This window comes from Xenopus tropicalis, chromosome 1 (genome assembly GCF_000004195.4).
Source record: "Xenopus tropicalis strain Nigerian chromosome 1, UCB_Xtro_10.0, whole genome shotgun sequence".
In the NCBI taxonomy this organism is placed as follows: Eukaryota; Metazoa; Chordata; class Amphibia; order Anura; family Pipidae; genus Xenopus; species Xenopus tropicalis.
In genome coordinates, this window is record NC_030677.2 from 200,729,108 (window position 1) to 200,751,794 (window position 22,687).

A 22,687-nucleotide genomic window follows, 5' to 3' on the forward strand; every position below is an offset into this window, starting at 1 on the left:
ACTGGAGCAGCTATTCTGACAGCTTCCAAGTCTTCTTGCTTTTGAGCACTGTCCTCTTAGCAGAAGAAATGCAAATTAAGGTTTAGTTTGGATTGTGGAGGATTCAGTATTCAGCCATTATCCAAATTTTATGGATTTGGCGTATCCCTACTTTGCAATATTGTATATAGGGGCTACTTTGGCACCTGAACTTGATAAGAGATGAGCAATTAAGCACTTTGACATGGTTCAAGTGATAAAGACTCATAGGCGTTTGTATGCTTATTCTCACTTCATATATAGCAGGTAAGCATGGCCATAAGAAACCCTAAAAAAAACCCAAAGAAATCATTGTTTTTCTTTTTATTTAGCTAAGAGCCTTCTTTTTAGGAACGCTTTGTACATAGTAGCTGACAGTACTTCTAAGTTGCTAAATGTGGGGCAAGTGTGTCAGAAGGATTTACATCATTTCGGGCTGGAGTTCCCTATCTGCGTATCAATAAAATCTGTAGGAAAATAAAGTCTTCTTTTTGCAGAAGGGGGAACTTGGATATTTGAAATTCCTTTTTAACCCTTTATCCTAGTTTTGTAGCTGTGTAAATGGGGTGCAGTAAAGCTTTGTATGTTACACGTGCAATTGACCAGCTGTACTAGGCCCCCCTGTGTATTGTGCACGTGCTAGCAACTTGTGCTCCAAACTAATTGCATGCAGTGAGAGGTGTGTGCATTCCTGTGTCCTGCCCAAGTGGAACACATTTGGTCTCAGGTGCATCTTTAACCCATTCTTGTTTAGTTAATTGACCAACATAAAATTTGTGTGGCTTCGTTTACTTGGGATTTACAGGCAACACTGCCAGATGGTATGCACATGGGGGAATTCAAGAGATCAACGGACACGGAGTCCTGTGTTTTTTTTTGTAGGTCCTTCCCAATATATTGCATGGCTTTTTTTTTTTTCCTTACACTCAACTCATAAACTAGGGTTCAGGGGTATTTTTTGTGCTGAACTGGCCAGAATTGAACCCACGACGTGCAAATCCCAATTACTAACCATTGTACCACATTTTTATATTTGTTGTAAATGGGACCGTTATTGTTCATATATACCGTGTTTGTGTTCTTGCCTGTAACATTTTTGATGTTTCTCTGGATTCCGCAGATTGCCGCAGTATTTTGTCGTTCCAATGTCGCTGCCTGAAGACACTCTGACTGATTTCCAGGGGCGGGGAGTTCCTGTGAGTATTAATATGTTCCTTGATGTTGGACACACAGGTAGCCAAGAAGGAAGAACTGCATGTTCTCATTCAGTAATGCACAAAGCCTTAAAGCCATTACTGTGGCGCAATTTTCTCCAGTTCTGGCCTCTCACGAACCATGAACGAGAAGTTTCTTTTTAAATGCAGACATTTAATTGGTTGCTATGAGTTACTAGACCTGAATATATATGTCACCTGACAACTGTTCTGTATTTTCATTTCAGATCTGGTGCTGGTCTTGTCCCAATGGATCTGCTCTTTTAAAAATGGCTTCTCTTCCAAAAGATGTGGATGACGTTGCTTTGCAGCATCAAAGAACATTTTTGGATCGGTTCGTTTTGTGTCTGTTTGTGTGTAGTGCTGTATCATGTATGTCTACGAAGGCTGTCTATATGTCTGTATGTCTATCTCTATATATCTGTCTGTTATCTATCTATCTATTTATTATGGTTCATCTGTCTGTCTATTATCCATCTATAATTTATCTGTCATCTATGTATCCATCTTTCATGCATCTATCACCTATGTATTTATCTATCCTATCTATCCAGATTTTATCTATGTCTATCTGTCTATCTCTTTGTCTGACTATTTTCTAGCTATCTACCCGTGTATCTCTATTAGCTTTCATCTGTCTATCATCTGTATATCTGTCTGTCTGAACTAAGGCTCAAAGCTGGCTGAGAATTCTGGGAGATAGAAATGTAACCTTAAAGCAGAGGTTCCCAAATGGTGAGGCTAGTTCAAGAGGGATAATTGGTGGTCCATTATTCTAAAATTTAGGATAAAGGGAGACTGGTTGTTTTTTCAGCTGGTATAGATATTGCTAGGGTCATTAACTCCCTTAGCAACCAAAAACAGGATCATGCTCTCTCTAAATATTTCTGTTCTGTACAAAGTTAAAGAAGCAACAACTCCAAATGGCCAACTAGTGAAATAAATACCGCACATTTTATAAGTGTACATAGCTGCTGAATCCAGTGGAGAAAACAACCTACATACCATTAGCCTTAGAGGTGAAATCCCCTCCTAGATAAATCTGTCTGTCTGTCTGGTCTGTGTAGCCCAGTCTCCCTTTAGCTAAGTCATACTTATAAATTCATACAAAGGGCAAGTGAATGCATTTCTAACACCTTAACCCAAGTTCTTTTCAAATTCCAGCGTGGAAAAGACCCTTCACCGACCTCCTTATGAGGAAGTGAGAATTGAAGACCTAACTGCCAGCTTGCCGTCATTATCAGAAGTGCAGGTTGCCTACTGCCGCTTTAAGCAGCTCTTTCTGATCGGTGAGAATAAAAACGTTAACATTGAGCTACAACTTTGTACATATGATTGTTGGAATTATGTTTTTTTTTTTTTTTGCAAATCTGTGACAGTTTTCCTTCAGTGAAAGAACTTTTTCTAGATTTTAGTCAATATTCAAGTTACGAGCTGAGCGGGAACTTGATTGAATGTTGCGCTGAAAAATGTGGGATTTGAAACAAAAGTCTGTAAGGAACAGTAACCCCCAAAAATAAAAGCATATCAAAGTAATTAAAATAGAATGTGCAGTGATAAAAGCCATGCAATTGCTTCAGAAAAACTACATACACATACGCTTTCCTGCAGCCCCAGGAAATAAGACTAAATAGCACAGGTTACATAGCAGATAACAGCTGAGCTCTTTAAAACACTATAGTATCCTACAGAGCTTATCTGTTATCTGCTATGTAAGCTGTTCCCTTTACCCCCACCTTTTATAGACCTTCCCCAAGGCTACACAGCAGCATATTTATACAAATTATAGTAGTCTTTCTGAAGCAAAAGCACAAGTTGTATCAGGTCCCAAGTCTCTTCTTCCCCTTTTTGATGTCACTTCCAGTTTTATGACCGCATCTCTGGTCTGAGATGGTGTCCCATCCAATTTTATGGTGATTCACTGGTCCAGTTGTGGATAGAGCAGCAGCAGGTCTTTAGTTTAATCCAATGAGACCTGTGCAGCTCTGTACAATGGGGGGGGGGGGGGATTTGGGTTGCTGTCCAACCTATTCTTGGAAGTGAGGTTATATATGACGGATAAGTTTCCATATTTGTAGCAAATCACAGATTATAACTACAAATTCATATAAATGACATCATTTAGCATTTACATGCATGTTGCATTGTTTTGCCATCTCCCATAAACTCCATTTTAATTAAATGACTTTGGTTAAAAATGATTCCCTTTTCTCTATAGTAATAAAACAGTACCTGTACTTGATCCCAACTAAGATATAATTACCCCTTATTGGGGGCAGAACAGCCCTATTGGGTTTATTTAATGGTTAAATGATTCCCTTTTCTCTGTAATAATAAAACAGTATCTGTACTTGATCCCAACTAAGATATAATTACCCCTTATTGGGGGCAGAACAGCCCTATTGGGTTTATTTCATGGTTAAATGATTCCCTTTTCTCTGTAATAATAAAACAGTACCTGTACTTGATCCCAACTAAGATATAATTACCCCTTATTGGGGGCAGAACAGCCCTATTGGGTTTATTTAATGGTTAAATGATTCCCTTTTCTCTGTAATAATAAAACAGTACCTGTACTTGATCCCAACTAAGATATAATTACCCCTTATTGGGGGCAGAACAGCCCTATTGGGTTTATTTAATGGTTAAATGATTCCCTTTTCTCTGTAATAATAAAACAGTACTTGTAGACTTAGGGGCTGATTTACTTACCCACGAACGGGTCGAATGGAGTCCGATTGCGTTTTTTTCGTAATGATCGGTACTTTGCGATTTTTTCGTATGTTTTGCGATTTTTTCGGATTCTTTACGAATTTTTCGGATCCAATACGATTTTTGCGTAAAAACGCGAGTTTTCCTATCCTTTACGAAAGTTGCGTAAAAAGTTGCGCATTTTGCGTAGCGTTAAAACTTACGCGAAAAGTTGCGCATTTTTCGCGTAAGTTTTAACGCTACGCAAAATGCGCAACTTTTTACGCAACTTTCGTAATGGATACGAAAAACTCGCGTTTTTACGCAAAAATCGTATTGGTAACGAAAAATTCGTACAGAATCCGAAAAAATCGCAAAACATACGAAAAAGTCGCAAAATGTTCGTTTTCAAGTCGGAACTTTTCCAATTCGGGTCGGATTCGTGGGTTAGTAAATCAGCCCCTTAAGGTATGAGGATCCAAATTGCAGAAAGATCCTTTATCCAGAAAACTACTGGTCTCAAGCATTCTGGATTATAGGTCCCATACCTGTACTTTGTTTGTTTAGTGGCAGGGTGTGTGTGGGTAAATATACACGGGAAATCTTGAGTGTTTTTGCACTGTCACAGGTGCCCTCCAGAATTTCTTGAGAAGCCGCTAAAAAATGAGGCAGGTAACACCCCATGTAGCACCCTGAGGCATTTCCCTAGGGGGATTCTGACTGGTAGGGATTCATGGCAGGTCCTACACCAGACTATACAGTCCATCCCATGTGATCGGTATAATGCAGTTTCATTCAAGCTTCAGGCACTGGAATGACGGCAGCAGCGGATGTAAAAGGCTGTATTACAGGCTCCGTGTGTATCACCTACAGGGCAGGTTTGGCAGCTTCATTCACAAGCTCAGAAGCAGGGAAACCGGATCTGCATCCTTTGTCTGAACCTTGTGACTTTGTTCCCTGCGTCTCAGAAACAAACCGGTTTTTGTTTGATTGATGCTGGAATCACCATGTCTGTGTAATGCAGTGCACTGCCCATTGTCTGACTAGAACCGCTCACATAACCAGTCGCCCCCTACAGGCAGGATTAGGAAGCCCAGGCTTTTGGCAAGCTATAGAAATTGTATTATTGTGCCCCTTTTTCAGTTGTGACCATGTTTCTTTTCTACAGAAAATTCAACAGACTTTTGGGACACTGATTTAAAATGGTTCTCCTCACTGGACACCTCAAACTGGATGGAAATTATAAGGTGCGTTTATTAGATTAAATAATACTCGTGCTTTTAGCATTAAGTTTGGTAATGCTTGAGATGGTTGTGCTATGTGAAAGCCCAGCAAGACGGCATAATGCTGCATCTTGTTATGGTTTCTGTTATGCAATAACAGCATGTAGAGCTGACTGAATCCCATAGTGCTCAGAACAGAAGAAGCTTTTGTTGTCTGTTATCCTGCCTGTCATTCCTGACCCACATACCCGACAGGAGCACCTTCTACCTACCCTTTACCTAGGGCCTTGGAGACCCCTTTGCTATAATTTCCTCATGTCATAATCCAGTTCTTACAAACTACCTGCTGCATTTATCTCCAATAGGAAAGTGATTATGGCAATCATGGAATTTTAAGAAAATAATTGTATTTATAGAGAAGGATAGAGAGCCTTGCCCATCAGAACCTACAGTCTAGATAAGAATGCAAGAAGGTAGTTTAGGTTTAGTGTAGGTGGTATTAAGTATCCCAGTCAATGTACCATAGCGTATACCAGGACATTGGGGGCGAGAACTTGTACTCTTTCCTTTATACATTAGATAATACATACACTGTATACATACCAACCCGGCCCACTTGTATCATGTCATAGCATAATGAATGAAATGATAAAGAAGCTTAGTCTTTGTCTCCAAGGGTCATTAGAACCAAGATGATGTACATAGCTCAAGTTCCCTTCCTACTTGGCAAACCTTAAATATATATTTTCTCTAGCTTGTCGTTTTTTTTTTAACTATTTTGGTGTTTTCATTGTCATGCTAATAGTTAAATGGTATCATCCTTTCTTTATTAAAGGCAATGCCTTAGGAAAGCGGTTGAAGTAATTGAATACTTGGAGACCCATAAAATAAATGTGGTTCTAAAAGGTAAGCACAATTAGTACATTTCCTCCTTCCACATGCTGCTGTTTGTTTTTACATTTACCTTAGTAAATGTCAATGTAACCACTTAATCTGCAATTTTAGGTGTATGCATTCTGCTTTGTGGGCAGATTGTCTGCTGCAGGAATCCATACCCCGTATTCGGCACACAAATACACTTATATTTTTGTGTGTGTGACTCTGTGGAGTTGAGCATGTTTTGGTTTAGCCGGTAATCCCTGTAGGGCAGCGTTTTTCAACCACTGTTCCGCGGCACACTTGTTGCCTGGTGTGCCGTAGGCAGGGCACCAATGTACTAGGGGGGCACTGCTCTTGGCACCAATGTACTAGGGGGGCACTGCTGCTGGGCACCAATGTACTAGGGGGGCACTGCTCTTGGCACCAATGTACTAGGGGGGCACTGCTGCTGGGCACCAATGTACTAGGGGGGCACTGCTGCTGGGCACAGAGTTAAATTTTTTAACATTTTCTAATGGTGGTGTGCCTCGTGATTTTTTTCATGAAACAAGTGTGCCTTTGCCCAAAAAAGGTTGAAAAACACTGCTGTAGGGGACCGGTAATAGAGAGGGAAAGCACCCTATGTATCAGTTAGAGCCCAAGTGTGGCAAGGGTATTGTTTACTTTTGTTTTGCTTATGCTCCTGCTTGATACAAGAGTCGGTCACTGTACATAATAAAATGGACTTTATTCACCTAAAGGACTGTCTGTATCTCTGATCTCGCTTACAATGTATACACTATGGGGCATATTTAGCAAAGTATGAATTAGTACAAAAGAGAAAAATTCGTATTTTTTCTAACTTTTAAAACTTTGCATAATTTCTACAATATTTTTGTTAAATTGCGCGCTTTGTGCTTTGCGGCAATTTGTGCGTCAAAATCGTATTTGTTGCAACCACTACAAAAGTTTCGGATTCATTCAAGCTTCGGTATCGTGACTTTCCTTGGGCCAGGTTGGAGCTGCAGAGTGCCATTGAGCCCTATGGGGAACTTTCCTTGGGCCGGGTTGGAGCTGCAGAGTGCCATTGAGCCCTATGGGAGACTTTCCTTGGGCCGGGTTGGAGCTGCAGAGTGCCATTGAGCCCTATGGGAGACTTTCCTTGGGCCGGGTTGGAGCTGCAGAGTGCCATTGAGCCCAATGGGAGACTTTCCTTGGGCCAGGTTGGAGCTGCAGAGTGCCATTGAGCCCTATGGGAGACTTTCCTTGGGCCGGGTTGGAGCTGCAGAGTGCCATTGAGTCCTATGGGAGGCTTCCAAAATCATGCACTGAAGGTTCAAAGTCAGAAAGGTTTTCCCGCTGTTTACGATCGTTCAGATACGAAAATTTTGTAATTTACGGATCGCACCACAATATTTTCGTACAACCACGATATGAATTTTCATGCAATTAACGCACATCAGAAATGATCGTATTTACTCTGAATCGTACTTTTAAAGATCCGAAATTGGGACTTTGATAAATGTGCCCCTTAGTATAAAAAATAAATGAATTAATTATAAGATTTATAAATGGTGAATAAATCAAACAAGGTTTATTCAGTCCCTCAAAGACCAGTAGCATAACAGAAATCTTTTTTTTTTTTTTTGTAGAAGACACTGCTTCTGACTTCTGCTGTATCATCTCAAGCCTTGTTCAGATCATGATGGATCCGTACTGCCGCACCAAGATTGGCTTCCAGAGCCTCGTTCAGAAGGAGTGGGTTATGGGAGGTCACTGCTTTTTGGACAGGTGCAACCATCTGCGGAAAAATGAAAATGAGGTATAGTGTCAGTACGGTACTGAGTGCTGTGTGTTTAACTTCCACAGTGTATTCATGTATATCTAGTCCTCTGGTTTTTCTATCCAGTGTATATACGTTTTTAATTGTAATTATATACTGTATTATAGATTATGTATAAGCAATATGTCTATGAAGATTTTCATTCATCCAGGTCATGGTATATCTAGTATAAATAAATTTGAAGCAACTGGATTACTAAACAAGTCCAGTTGCTTCGAATTTATTTATACTAGATATTATGTATAAGCCTTTTAGTAGAAAATAGAAATAGCGCTATGGTTGAATGGGGCAGCTTTTTTTGCAAAGGTTGCTTGTTAAAGCCCCTTCCAAGTCTGTGCTTCATAATTACTGTATTATAATTAGAAGATAATGTTGCCCTGTAGCGCTTATTTATGCTCCATGTTCCTGCATTGCGATTTAATTGTACTTTTTCCCTTCACTCTAGGCTCCTGTTTTCCTGCTATTTTTGGACTGTGTGTGGCAGCTTGTTCAGCAGTACCCTCTTGCCTTTGAGTTTACAGAGACCTATCTCACCGTGTTGTCAGACAGTATCAATATCCCAATTTTCAGTACCTTTTTCTTCAACTCTCCATGGCAAAAGGACACACACAGCGTGGTAAGGATCTAGGCAACATTACTGGATGAGTTCCATGCACACATTATATCTCTGTGTATTTAGGAAGCAAATTCGTCACCCTGTGTGCCATTGCCCAAGTGTAACCCTAACCCATAATTGGAAGATCGTAGTTCTGTACCATATAAAATATGGAAGCCTAACCTAAAGGCGCTTTGATTCAATTGATTGCTGACTTACACCTGGGAGCCATTTTTGATTAGCACAATTCTGCCATTGCCCTTTACATGTTTTACCTTTATAAAGCCTAGCTGCGTACATGTAGGTGAGGCCTTGCTGTGTCTGTGCAATGGATTCCCAACCAGAGCTCTCAGAAAGAAGGGAAGTATCAATGTTTACTGCCAACTAGAGTTGAGGAATCTACAGTAAGTGGAATCTTAGAGAGGGTTTAGTTTTCCTTTAATGAGAAAAATTATAGGTAAGTAAGGTGAAGCACAATATAGCAATGCAACATTTTTCCATTATTACTGGATATTGGATGGAGTAGGGTTCACACAATTGGTGTAATTTTTACTATTCAATAGTAACTCACAGCAACCAATTAGAGTTTTGCATTCATGATTAGAATTAAGCTTATAGGGACATGGACATCCTTCTTTGTATTCCCTCACTTATTTTCGCTCTCCACTGGAAATCATTCCCTTGTACTATGGTTACATAAGGCCAAATATACACATTTGCCACTATACAAATAAACCCATCATACTTACATACATTACTCCTTATGCATTTGACCAGTTAGAAATTGTTGATTAAAACACAATCCCCCATATATAATAGAAGGCACTAAGTTTGCCCAGTAGCAGTAACCCTTAGCAACCAATAGGATGTTGCTTTTAAACAGGTGACCAGTAAATGCTACCTGCTGATTGGTTGCTACGCGTTCCTGCTCCTGGGCAAACTTAGTGCCTTTTATTACATATGGGGGTAAATATTAATTGTTATAGTGACACATTTCTCTATGAACTCAATTTAAAAATGATATAACAGTATCCTGCCCAAAGAATAGGGGCTGATGGTCTACATTCATGTGTTCTGAGCCTGACTGCTGTACACAGGAACAGGACACAGCAGCTTATACCACATAACTAGTATAAGATATGGCATTTGGAAAAAAAAAAAAAAAGTTTAAAAAGGACTGGTCATTTAGCAAGGGATGTTCTTAGATACAGTGCGTGCTTGATTTATAAGAACATTTTCACTATAGCAAACTGTAGTGGTTGCTATGGAGATAGTATAAGGAACCAAAGGTATTTGCCAAAAATGAATATTAGGATAGGGTTTTTTAAATGATCATTAATCTGCCAAACCTTTTTTTTTTTTTTTTAACTTTCGGGTGAACTCATAGACTTTCCCTTGTAAGCGCACTGCATTGCACAAGGGGCTCATTGTTCGGTCGGCAGGGCGCAATTTTGGGATTTGGGCAGTGTTTGCTTTAGGAACGATCGTTTTCTTTTTCCAATTGATTCAGCAAGGTTTCTGCTGGTTTGGCAGGTAGAAGGAAGACAGGGGAAACAAGGAGAGTCTTTGAGATTTTACACCGTCTGGGACTGGTCCGTGCAATTTGAACCAAAGGCTATTTCATTTTTAAATAACCCTCTGTACGTGGAGAAGGCCAAGCTGGAGAAAATCTCTCGCAAAGCTGCACGAACCAAGGTATGATATTTCTGCAGTCGTTATATGCACCCAGGAACTATAAACCTAGTATACAATTAGCTTTGTATCTGTCTGTATTTTCTAAATATTTACAGCATATTTCTAAATATTTATGGCATGTTTTGAGCAAATTATCAACATTAATATAATAAATCTGCAGTTTTGCCATTGTCTTTATATATTTGCCAGCTGTTAAAGGGGTTATTCACTTTTTTTGTATGATGTAGAGAGTAATATTTTGAGATGCCTTGCAACTGGTCTTCATTTTTTATTATTTGTAGTTTTTTTAATTATTTCAATTTTCATCCTGCAGCTCTCCAGTTTGGAGTTGCAGCAACTATCTGGTTACTAAGGTCCAAATGACCTCAGCAACCAGGCAGTGGTTTAAATGAAAGACTGTTATATGAATAGGAGAGGGCATGAATAGAAAAAATAAATATAAAAAGTTACAATAACAGTAAAACTGGAGCCTCGCAGAGCAATAATTTTTTGGCTGCCGGGGTCAGTGACCCCCATTTGAAAGCGGGAAAGAGAAGAATAAGGCAAATAAATAACTATACTAAATAAATAATTAATTAAGACCAATTGAAAAGTTGCTAGGAATAGGGCATTCTATAACATTTTAAAAGTTAACTCAACGGTGAACAACCCCATTAGGAGGTAGAATGCAAATGATTGTTTACCTATTGTTTCGCTCACCAGTTTTTAGAAGGGCCCTGATTAGGGATGTGCCGAATCCAGGATTTGGTTTGAGATTCTACCTTTTTTTTCGCAGGATTCAAATCCACGCTCCTGGCCGAAACAAATCTGAATCCTTAAAATCACTTGACATTTTGTCACATAAACACTGAAGCTGATGTTTTCTTTACCCTTAGCCTTATACATATATACGCAAATTAGGATTTGTTTCTGTATTTGCCCAAATCTTTTATGAAGGATTCAGAGTTCGAGTGAATCTGATTCGGTGCATCCCTAGCCCTGACACACAAGGTGATTAGTCACCTGCGATAAATCTCCAAATGCCTAAACATATGCATTGCTTCAGCTTTCCAAAGTTGCTCGATGTTTACTCGAGAGGTGATTTTGGAAAGCCGAAGCGGCCCATATGTTTTCCTACTGGCAGTTTCATTCTGTAGGTGTAGTTTTGCTTTAATGACATTTCCCAGAATTCCACCAGCATTATAGGCTGCTATGGAGCAGCCATCAAAACTGTTGTAATGCAGCTTGTAGTGTGTAGTCCCCGCGCCTGTGTTATAAGTCAGTTTGAACCAATCCAAAGGCAGTTCTGAGTGTGCAAACAGGGAGGCGTGAGCGAGCGGGGGCGGGGTCTGCTTGGGGGTGCCCTATCTTTAAATCTTTCCCTGGATGTATCTAATATGCTGCACACAGAGGTCAGGTAGACATAGCATTGAGTTGCTTTAATACAAAGAGCCTACACGTAGTGTTGTGAGGAACAGTGCCTAATGAGTATATGAGATCCGCAAGGTGGAGGCAGTAGGAGGCCTCGAGATAGGAAAGACCCTCTACATATACACACAGCTGAACTGCTCCATCTGTGTAGGGAGTTATGGGAATATGCTAGTAAAAAGAGAATACAGTAAAATATAAAGCAAAGGATTGAGAGGTTGGGTAAGGTTGTCCCTATGGTCAATACCTTCCAAGGGCCTCTTTAACATATCCTCATTACTGAACAATGAACTTCTCCTATAGTAGAAATCAAAGTTTCTTCGTTAACTGGAAAGTTTATCTCTCCCGCACGTGTAACTTCCCACGTGGGTGGCTATTTGCTCCTCTTTCAGCAGTGCTGCTTTACATTTCATGGCTAAAACAACCCCTGCCTCCAACCTGCAAAAGCTTCTCTCCTATAATGTATTGGGGTCCGTGTATTTCTGTGGATCCTTCACCCCTATGATTTTGGGAAATCTTTGGCAAAATATGCACTTCTTAGCAACTTTTCAATTGGTCTTCATTTTTTATAGTTTTTAAATGATTTCCCTTCTTATGACTTGTTTCAGCTTTAATGTAGGAGTCACTGACCCCCACAGCCAAAAACAACTGTTCCTCTGTGAGGCTACAATTTTATTGTTACTTTGTATTACTTATCTTTCTATTTAGACCCTCCTCTTTTCATATTCCAGTCTCTTTTAAACCACTGTCTAGTTGCTAGGTTAAATTGGACCCTAACAACCGAGTAGCTGCTGAAATTCCAGCTGCTGCACAGAAAGCTAAATAATTCTCAAACTACAAATAATATAAAATGAAGACCAATTGCAAATTGTCTCAGAATATCACTACATCATAATACAACATAGTTCTACATTACATCGTAGTCTAGTAAATTCAGTTTATTATAGTTTATAGTTTTATTTGTATAAAGATCTGAGCCCCTCATGATGATGAGGGATTTTTAAAATAATGAATCCCATTAAGATCCTCCTTTTTTCCACATAAAAACACCAAGTAGGTGTTGCTTGGGCAGTTATGTCCAAGGTTCCCAATACTTGAGTGTAGTAGTAGTAGTAGTAGTAGTAGTAGTTCATATTCTAGTCTCTTTTACACTACATAGTTGCTAGGTTAAATTGGACCCTAACAACCGGATAGCTGCTGAAATTCCAGCTGCTGCACATAAGCTAAATAACTCACAAACCAAGAAATAATATAAAATGAAGACCAATTGCAAATTGTCTCAGAATATCACTACATCATAGTTTTACATTACATGGTAGTCTAGTAAATTCAGATTATGAAAGAATATTTTTGCTGCATGTTTTATTATATTTGTGTAAAGATCTCAGTATCCCAGTTTATTTATATACCGTTGGAACAGAGAGCCTAGATATTTATCTGTTAGTATAAAATGTTCTGTAACTGTGTCCCAGCCTCACACCCAGCATAAATGTGTTCTGAATAAGTAATCATAATCATTTTTCATGACTTTGGGTTGTACTTTATGATAATGTATTTATTTTATTCCTGGAAAATACATAAAACTTTACAATCTTTGCCATTTTAGCACCAGAGGCAGCTGTCCCTGCCGCTTACGCAGTCAAAGACTCCCAACAAGAGAGGGTTCTTTAAAGACGAGACCGGACCATTTATAAAGACTCTGCTCGGCAAAAGAATCAGCAAGTTAATAAGTGCCTTAGACGACGTGCCAAACAACGGGTGGGCATTTTATGAGAGCTGGCACAGGAAACCCGTGGACTTCCATGGGCTCATCCTTCCACACCTCGAGGGGCCTGACATTCGAATTTGGGCCCAGCGCCTTCTGCGTTGGATTCCAGAGGCCCAGGTTCTGGGTGGAGGAAATGTGGCCACCATGCAGAAGATTTTGGAAGTGACGGATGAATTAAAATGCCTGAAGAAGAAGCTAGAAAATAACCCCACCTTACCTCAGTATCCCTCAAAAGAAAACGAGACTGACGCAAGGCGTAAAAAATCAGTGAGGCGCTCGTCGCTGTACCCGTTCGCCATGCTGCACGTCAGTTCATTTAGACCGGCCATTTCCACCACTTCGTGGCGTAGCTGGGAGCCAGAGGATGATATTGTAAACAGGGAAGATGAATTCATTGACTTGGGCAATATATAATCTTGGGCTCCGTAGAATCACTGATAGGCAGGTATCTGTGCGCACTGCTGGCAGAACTGTAATTTATGTACATGGGCATACGGCACTGGCTTTTAGCAACGGTTTTAAATTGAAATACCCAACGTTCTGTTTACAAAGCAAGGAAACAAGATATTTATTCACTTCAGAATAGTATTTAGAGCATAATCTACAGAGCTTTCTTGTAGAAAGGAACAAAATACGATAACGGATAAGAGTTGCCATATAGATTGTTGGGGCCCATATACGCACACACCTAGTCATGGCTGCTGTCACGCCCAGATCCCACCCTTTTCTCAGCAGTCAGCATCCCTAACAGATCTGCATTCCCTCCCCTAATAGTGGCATTGCCTTACTTACTGTACTTCTACATTCAATCTGAGCAGTATTTAGCACCAAAGAATTCTATGGTTGTCAATTGACAGGTGACAAGTACTTGTGTTTGTACAATTGTCCCCAAAACCCACCCAGGAAGTTACTAAAGGGGTGCAGAATTTGTTCTTATCTATAGCAATCTAGTCTGTTCTGGTCTGCTCTTGAAGAGCACACACCTGGTTGGTTGCTATGGGTTACTAGACTTCTGTGCCCATTTAATGTGGACTCTAGTTATACCCAGAAGGAGTTTTAAAAGTTGCTAAAAGTTGATTTTAATTATTGGGGAGCAAGAAATGCATCTTCTGAACATTACCAAGCAGTCTGAGGGTAGGTTATAAAGGGCACTTGCTCTGAGTCTTACGGGGGGAATGTGGAAATTATATTTTTTAATTATTAGTATACAAGACCAACTTTATTCTGGAAATTTACCTTAAAATTTACATTTAAGGGGATATAGACAGTGGCACCCTAAAACTATTTGCAGCTGATCATATTTTAATTACATACTATAATAACATACGGCAAGTCTCCACGGCCTTAGGCTGATGTTGCTCTGCTATCGTGGGCTAACTGCTCCGAAATACCTTTCCACCAGCATCAATAGGAGTCACCGGTGGAAAGGCCATCGCTTCGGTATTCTGAAGTCACGTGAAGTTTCCTGCTACAAGCTATGCGAAGACCTATTCTTGCTGATGGAAAGGCATTTTAGAGCAGTTAGTCGTCAGCGATAGCAGAGTTCTTTTGTGCGCGACTGAACCACTCTGTTGGACATCAGCCTAAAGGTGCAGCCCTCTGTTCAACAATAACTTACCTTACCCTTCCAGTGCAGCCCTCCTCTTTATCACATATAGGGGATCATATTCTCTGTGAATTGTCCTGGGTTGCAGGGTGCTGGCATGTATGTACCCTAAATACCTGGCACTACAGGTTGGTGCCCTGCCCATGTCCTACACTTTCCCATAGAGAGTTATTCTGGAGGAACCCAGAAGCCATGCTTAAAAGAAGGTTTAATAACGTAGGATACAGAAGGCTTCTGGTCATTAGAAGCTATGTACAGGCCCCGACTAGCAATCTGTAGGGTCTGGCAAATGCCAGAGGGGCTGCTGTTAGATGCCATAGACAATCACTATTTAATTGACCTGTGGGGGGCTGTGTAGGCCTCTGTGTACCTGAAGTGCCGGGGCCTATTTATGAATCCCAGTCTGGGTCTAGCCATATGAAGATCCTTCTCACACATGGCTCCTATTGTGTTTATAATGCGCATGATTATGATGTGCATAATTAGCATGAGGCCACACCCCCCAGCTTCTTGTAACTACTAGAAGACGGGGGCGTGGCCTCATGCTAATTAGAAGCATGGAAGGCTGAATGGGGCCAAAAATGGTACGCTCCATGCCAGGGAAAACTCTCAGGGTTTCCTTAAGTCAGTGCCAGCATTGGCATTTCTCTGTTCTAACAGATTCTGCTGGAAATGTTGAGACTATTGTAGTCTTTTAATTTGTCTTCAATTTTATTTCATGTTTGATGCTCCTTGCTGAACCCTGTGCATGCGTTACATATTCAAGGGTTTAACCCCACTTTGGAATGGCACACGTCCAGGCAATCAGATCTGCCATGATCATCTGGGGGCCCTATAGTGTGTTTGACTTGACTAGATATATACCCATATATGTAATAAAAGGAACTAAGTTTGTCCAGGTGCAGTTACCCATAGCAGCCAATCAGCAGGTAGCATTAATTGGTCACCTGTTTAAAAGCAAACACCTTATTCTTTGCTATGGGTTACTGCTCTTGGGCAAACTTAGTGTCTTTTATTACATATGGGGGATAGAATATAGAATAGTTTGCCATTGTTTCTGCTGTAGGGAGCAGTGTTACCCCCTTTCAGAACCATTGTCTGGGGTTTCCCACAGCCCCAGTAGCCCCCCCCCCCCCATCTTCTTTTCTGCCGATTCACTGCATATGCTCTGTGCTGCTGTCACTTACCTGAGCTTAGGGACCGACGCACAATATACTGTATATATACAATATAAATGTCACAGTGTAACCTGAGCTTAGGGGCCCACTCACTATATACTGTATATATACACTATAAATGTCACAGTATAACCTGAGCTTAGGGACCCACTCACTATATACTGTATATATACACTATAAATGTCACAGTATAACCTGAGCTTAGGGGCCCACTCACTATATACTGTATATATACACTATAAATGTCACAGTATAACCTGAGCTTAGGGGCCCACTCACTATATACTGTATATATACACTATAAATGTCACAGTATAACCTGAGCTTAGGGGCCCACTCACTATATACTGTATATATACACTATAAATGTCACAGTATAACCTGAGCTTAGGGGCCCACTCACTATATACTGTATATATACACTATAAATGTCACAGTATAACCTGAGCTTAGGGGCCCACTCACTATATACTGTATATATACAATATAAATGTCACAGTGTAACCTGAGCTTAGGGGCCCACTCACTATATACTGTATATATACACTATAAATGTCACAGTATAACCTGAGCTTAGGGCCCACTCACTATATACTGTATATATACACTATAAATGTCACAGTATAACCTGAGCTTAGGGGCCCACTCACTATATACTGTATATATACAATATAAATGTCACAGTATAACCTGAGCTTAGGGGCCCACTCACTATATACTGTATATATACACTATAAATGTCACAGTATAACCTGAGCTTAGGGCCCACTCACTATATACTGTATATATACACTATAAATGTCACAGTATAACCTGAGCTTAGGGGCCCACTCACTATATACTGTATATATACACTATAAATGTCACAGTATAACCTGAGCTTAGGGGCCCACTCACTATATACTGTATATATACAATATAAATGTCACAGTATAACCTGAGCTTAGGGACCCACTCACTATATACTGTATATATACAATATAAATGTCACAGTATAACCTGAGCTTAGGGACCCACTCACTATATACTGTGTATATACACTATAAATGTCACAGTATAACCTGAGCTTAGGGGCTCACTCACTATATACTGTATATATACAATATAAATGTCACAGTATAACCTGAGCTTAGGGACCCACTCACTATATACTGTATATATACAATATAAATGTCACAGTATAACCTGAGCTTAGGGACCCACTCACTATATACTGTGTATATACACTATAAATGTCACAGTATAACCTGAGCTTAGGGGCCCACTCACTATATACTGTATATATACAATATAAATGTCACAGTATAACCTGAGCTTAGGGACCCACTCACTATATACTGTATATATACAATATAAATGTAAAAAGTCCTATTGGGTTTATTTAATGGTTAAATGATTCCCTTTTCTCTGTAATAATAAAACAGTACCTGTACTTGATCCCAACTAAGATATAATTACCCCTTATTGGGGCAGAACAGCCCTATTGGGTTTATTTAATGGTTAAATGATTCCCTTTTCTCTGTAATAATAAAACAGTACCTGTACTTGATCCCAACTAAGATATAATTACCCCTTATTGGGGCAGAACAGCCCTATTGGGTTTATTTCATGGTTAAATGATTCCCTTTTCTCTGTAATAATAAAACAGTACCTGTACTTGATCCCAACTAAGATATAATTACCCCTTATTGGGGGCTGAACAATCCTATTGGGTTTATTTAATGGTTAAATGATTCCATTTCTCTGTAATAATAAAACAGTACCTGTACTTGATCCCAACTAAGATATAATTACCCCTTATTGGGGGCAGAACAGTCCTATTGGTTTATTTAATGTTTATATACAGAGAGACCCCCTTATTGGGAAACCCCTAGGTCCTGAGCATTCTGGATAACTGATCCTATACCTGTATATAAAATATGGCATTTCTAGCCATCTACAGTTTTTGGGTTTAGTTCTCCTTTAAAACATTTAAGCAGATGATACTGGAAATTGCTTAGACTACAAGGATCTAAATATTGGCCAGATTCAGTAGGCTTCATGCAGACCTATATGCTTTAATGCCTGGAAAGTCTTGCCCAGGGTCTTTTAAATGGCGGTTGCTAAGGCAGAATAATCTTTGTGGGGCCCTGCTACTTGTTATCGTATGCCCCAGTAAATTTGCAAAGAAATTGCCATTTAATGAATGCAGTTTTCTGTTCTTTCCAAATAAACCTGGTTAAACAGGTGAGTGCTTTGCTGACCAACCAAGCTATGCAGATATACCTTTAGGGAGTCCAAGCAGGGCCACTGCAGTCAGAAGCTGTAAGTAGAAAGGGTGCAGAGACGAGAGAATAATCATCTTGAATGGGAAGTAAACCCTGAGTTACAACTGGGACCCCCACCACTGTGGAACAGCACCACTGGGGACCCCCTTTACATGGCCATTTATTGTGAAAAGCAGAGTAGCGCAGCAGGGTGGATGGGCACCATCTCACTTCTCTGCAATGGTGTGCAGTTCCAATCCAGACCTTGCTTTATCTGCACATCCAAAGGGCATGATATGGCACCCACCATTCTTGCTGCACCTCTATTCTTTTCATAAAAGGTACAGGAGACAGCCATGTTTGGACCGTGTAGTTTGAGAGGGGGAGCCAGGGTTCTGGAGGGGTACCCAGTTATTACTGAGGCTTAAGTTCTCCTTTAAAAATTCATACAGCAGCCCTATGACACTGCTAATCTAAAAATCAGTCATTTAATTTCCCCTTTATCAGTCATTACTGGTGTTATCATTCCTGCCGCCCTTTTATAAACCCATCTCTATAATCCTATAGAAGCTATACCGTACCTGACTCTTCCTGTACAAGTCCAGCTAATTGATCCACCTACTTGAAAGTCATCTGTAGAAACCATTGGCCGCCATCGATCTGAAACACATTTGTATATCGGCGCTACAGTATTTATTAATGAATGTGTTGCAACATATTTATTTGTAAACCTTCAAAATACATTCACAAATATATGTAAAATTCCACTTTTTAAGTTTTTTGTTTTTTTTAAATTGTGCTATTTCAGGTGTAATGAAGACGTCTGTGTTTGTATGATGAAAGGCACTTCTTTTGTATTTGGAATTTATACTTTTATCGTAAGATATATATATATATATATACACTGATATCAATGTAATGTAAATGCTTTGCCGGATCAGAGGAAATTTATGTAAAGAAGATTTTTATTTGCGTGATAAAGCACAAGGTTTATTTTAGATATTGTACATCTCTAGGAGGTTTTACACATGTTTCTTTATGAGAAGATTTTATTTGAAGTACTGAGCGGTATCTTTGATATCAAGCTTATTGCCAAATAAATGTGCTGAAGCAAACATCCTTGTGCATTAGTGGAATCCGCATCTGTTACATTGCCTGTGGAATTTAAACTTAGTATGGGGAGGGGGGTAAATAAACAATATGGGGTACAATTAAGGACACAGGTGTTAAATTAAACAAGTCCAGTAGCAACCAATCAGCAATTAGCTTTGAACAGTCTTCTAGAAGTTAGGAAATTAAAGCAGAGATCTAATTGGTTGCTTTGATACATTCTCTGCTCTCTAAGATTCTCCTGCAAATGTACACGCATCTCTCCAATAGGTAGTCTGTAATTATCCTGCAATAACATAGGCAAAGTTTGAACCACTAAAGGTCCCCATACACGGGCCGATTCTAGCTACCGATATCTGGCCTAAAATTGTCCAGATCTCGATCGGGCAGGTTAGAAAATCTAGTCTGATGTGGTCCCCGAACCGACTGCCCATGGCCCCCATATAATTCATTTGTTTGGCCCAGGGCCAAAAGATCGAATTAGCCTACACGCTCCCCGATATCACCCACCTGCAGGTGGGGATATCGGGTGAAGATCCGCTCGCTTGGCGATCTCGCCAAACTAGCGAATCTTAACGTGTATGGGGACCTTAACCCATAGTAACCAATCGGTAACCAACTAATGAAAGCAAACATAGTCATTTGGTATGTGGAGTCCTAGCTATTCAGCACATAGTAGTGACCGGGGTCACCTGGTTTTGCTGGAGTCTTGAGAGCCTGTCCCTGACTGGATGGAAAGAAGACAAGTAACAGTGGACCCAGTAGCTTCTGATTGGCCTGGGAATGTAGAATGTCGGTATACATATACAAAACAATTAGGCTTACTTTCAGAAATAAAATCCTTACTATGGTTACTTACCTCCTCCACCAAGCTTGACATCTGAGTCCAATAAAGGTATGTAATGGAACTGGCCCTTCTGGGTCAGGTCCCTTGTAATTCACATCTATTTTTTTGTTCGGATTCATAATTTCAAAACCCATCAAGTGCCCTTTTGAAGTGTATAAAAATACTTAAACTATAGTGAGCAGTAGCAAGTCTCCAGTAGTGCTGTATCAGACTGATGAAAGGAGAAGGAAAGGTAAAAACTAAGTAAGCTTTATCAGAAAGGTCTGTGTAAATACAGCCATAAGCACTCACAGAAATGCTGCACTGAGTCCTCTATGAAAAGAAACACAGGATTTTGTGTCCCCTTTTTGGGAAAATGTTCTTCAGTATCACACTTCCTCTCTTTTAGGGCTCCATCAGGTTTGGGGCTTGAGTCTGCTCAGTTCTCTCCTGCTCCCCCTCCCATAAGAAGGCATAAGAACTGTGTGATCTGAGCTTCCAGTGGCTACAACTGCAGCAGGAAGCTACCAGGACCAAGTTAAAATGGCAGCTGATATCAGAGGGAGCTTCTAGGGCAGTGGTTCCCAACCTTCCTAATGCCGTGACCCTTTAATACAGTTCCTCATGTTGTGGTGACCCCCAACCATAAAATTAATCCTAAAACCATCGGAAATATGTGTTTTCCCATGGACTTAGGCGACCCCTGTGAAAGGGTCGTTCGACCCCCAAAGGGGTCCCGACCCACAGGTTGAGAACCGCTGTTCTAGGGCTCTTTTACTCAGGTATAGTAAAGCTTTCTGCATTAATGTGGCAAATCTATTGGCAGTAAATGACTTTCAGTTCCGGCCTCCCTAGGGCCCTGCAAAGACTGGAAGTCCCAGTGACCGCAATGATTGGGCTCAGGGCAAACAGATTCTGACCTACGGCCCAGCTGATGTTGAGCTGCTTCAAGAACATCTGAAGGGCTGGGGTTTGGGTAGCACTGACATAAAGTGGAACTGTTGCCCTGCTGTACCTGTTGTACAGCTAGCGATGCCCCTGAATGAATGATTTACTCCCCCACGCTTTTATTTTCAGCCATAGAACATAATCATTACAAATACAATACTCCTTTACACACACCCTTAAGCTGGCCATACACGTGGCGATCTCACGATGTTTCGTACGACCGTCGGTCGCACGAAACATCGTCAGATCCGCCACACACCATTCAGGGCTGAATCGGCAGGTAAGGAGGTAGAAACAATAGGATTTCTACCTCCTTCTGCCGATTCAGCTCTGAAGGGAGAATTTTGGTCAGGCGCCTTCTATGGCGCCCGATCAAAATTTTCTAACCTGGCCGATCGGCGAGTCGACCGATATCAGCAGCTTCCTGCGATATCGGTCGGCTCGCTGACATACCATACACGCACCGATTATCGTACGAAACGAGGTTTCGTACGATAATATCGGTGCGTGTATGGCCACCTTTAGGTTTCTGTGATGTAAAACTGTACAGATTATAGGAATCCTGTGATGCCAATGAGTCAGGCTAGTCAGATGGCTACCCTTGTAGCCCAGCCAGTGTATGTGTTTCATAGAAATCAGGCTGGAGGAGTGCCTCCACCATCTTGGATCCAATTAACCAAGTCTCCTCTGTGCCCACTGGGCAGCCCAGTATACTTACAAACACAATGACACTCGGCCCTGGAACTTCAAGTGAACAGAGGCCCAAACAGCCCCCTTATTAGCCCAATAAATATGGCTTCTTACAGCAGAACCCACACACCCCAGTCCAGGCCAGTGTGTGAATAAGGCATTTCCCAAGACACACAGAAACTGATAGTCAGTCAGTATCCCACTGGGACCCCCAGCAGGCTCAGGTAAAAATATAGGAAGACTGTTATTTATTTCTCAGCAAAGATGGCAGCCCTACTGGCTATAGTATGGCTGGATATAGTATGGCTGGGTATAGTATAAGATGGATATAGTATGGCTGGGTATAGTATAAGATGGATATAGTATGGCTGGATATAGTATGAGATGGATATAGTATGGCTGGGTATAGTATAAGATGGATGGATATAGTATGGCTGGATATAGTATAAGATGGATATAGTATGGCTGGGTATAGTATAAGATGGATATAGTATGGCTGGATATAGTATAAGATGGATATAGTATGGCTGGGTATAGTATAAGATGGATATAGTATGGCTGGATATAGTATGGCTGGGTATAGTATAAGATGGATATAGTATGGCTGGATATAGTATAAGATGGATATAGTATGGCTGGGTATAGTATAAGATGGATATAGTATGGCTGGGTATAGTATAAGATGGATATAGTATGGCTGGATATAGTATGGCTGGGTATAGTATAAGATGGATATAGTATGGCTGGATATAGTATAAGATGGATATAGTA

The 22,687-nt window shown here is 40.5% G+C and overlaps 1 protein-coding gene across 1 annotated transcript in view; it reads left to right on the forward strand.

Annotated features, from left to right (window-relative positions):
• Nucleotides 1–16,088, forward strand: part of mtmr12 (myotubularin related protein 12) — a 38,275-nt gene extending 22,187 nt beyond the window's left edge. The window contains exons 8-16 of the mRNA XM_012967566.3: nucleotides 1,139–1,214; nucleotides 1,460–1,566; nucleotides 2,397–2,521; nucleotides 5,092–5,170; nucleotides 5,982–6,052; nucleotides 7,657–7,826; nucleotides 8,293–8,463; nucleotides 9,976–10,137; nucleotides 13,151–16,088. Coding sequence (XP_012823020.2) covers nucleotides 1,139–1,214; nucleotides 1,460–1,566; nucleotides 2,397–2,521; nucleotides 5,092–5,170; nucleotides 5,982–6,052; nucleotides 7,657–7,826; nucleotides 8,293–8,463; nucleotides 9,976–10,137; nucleotides 13,151–13,726 — 1,537 coding nt within the window. The 3' untranslated portion in view covers nucleotides 13,727–16,088. The remainder of the gene's footprint in view (nucleotides 1–1,138; nucleotides 1,215–1,459; nucleotides 1,567–2,396; nucleotides 2,522–5,091; nucleotides 5,171–5,981; nucleotides 6,053–7,656; nucleotides 7,827–8,292; nucleotides 8,464–9,975; nucleotides 10,138–13,150) is intronic.
• The last annotated feature ends 6,599 nt before the right edge of the window (nucleotides 16,089–22,687 follow it).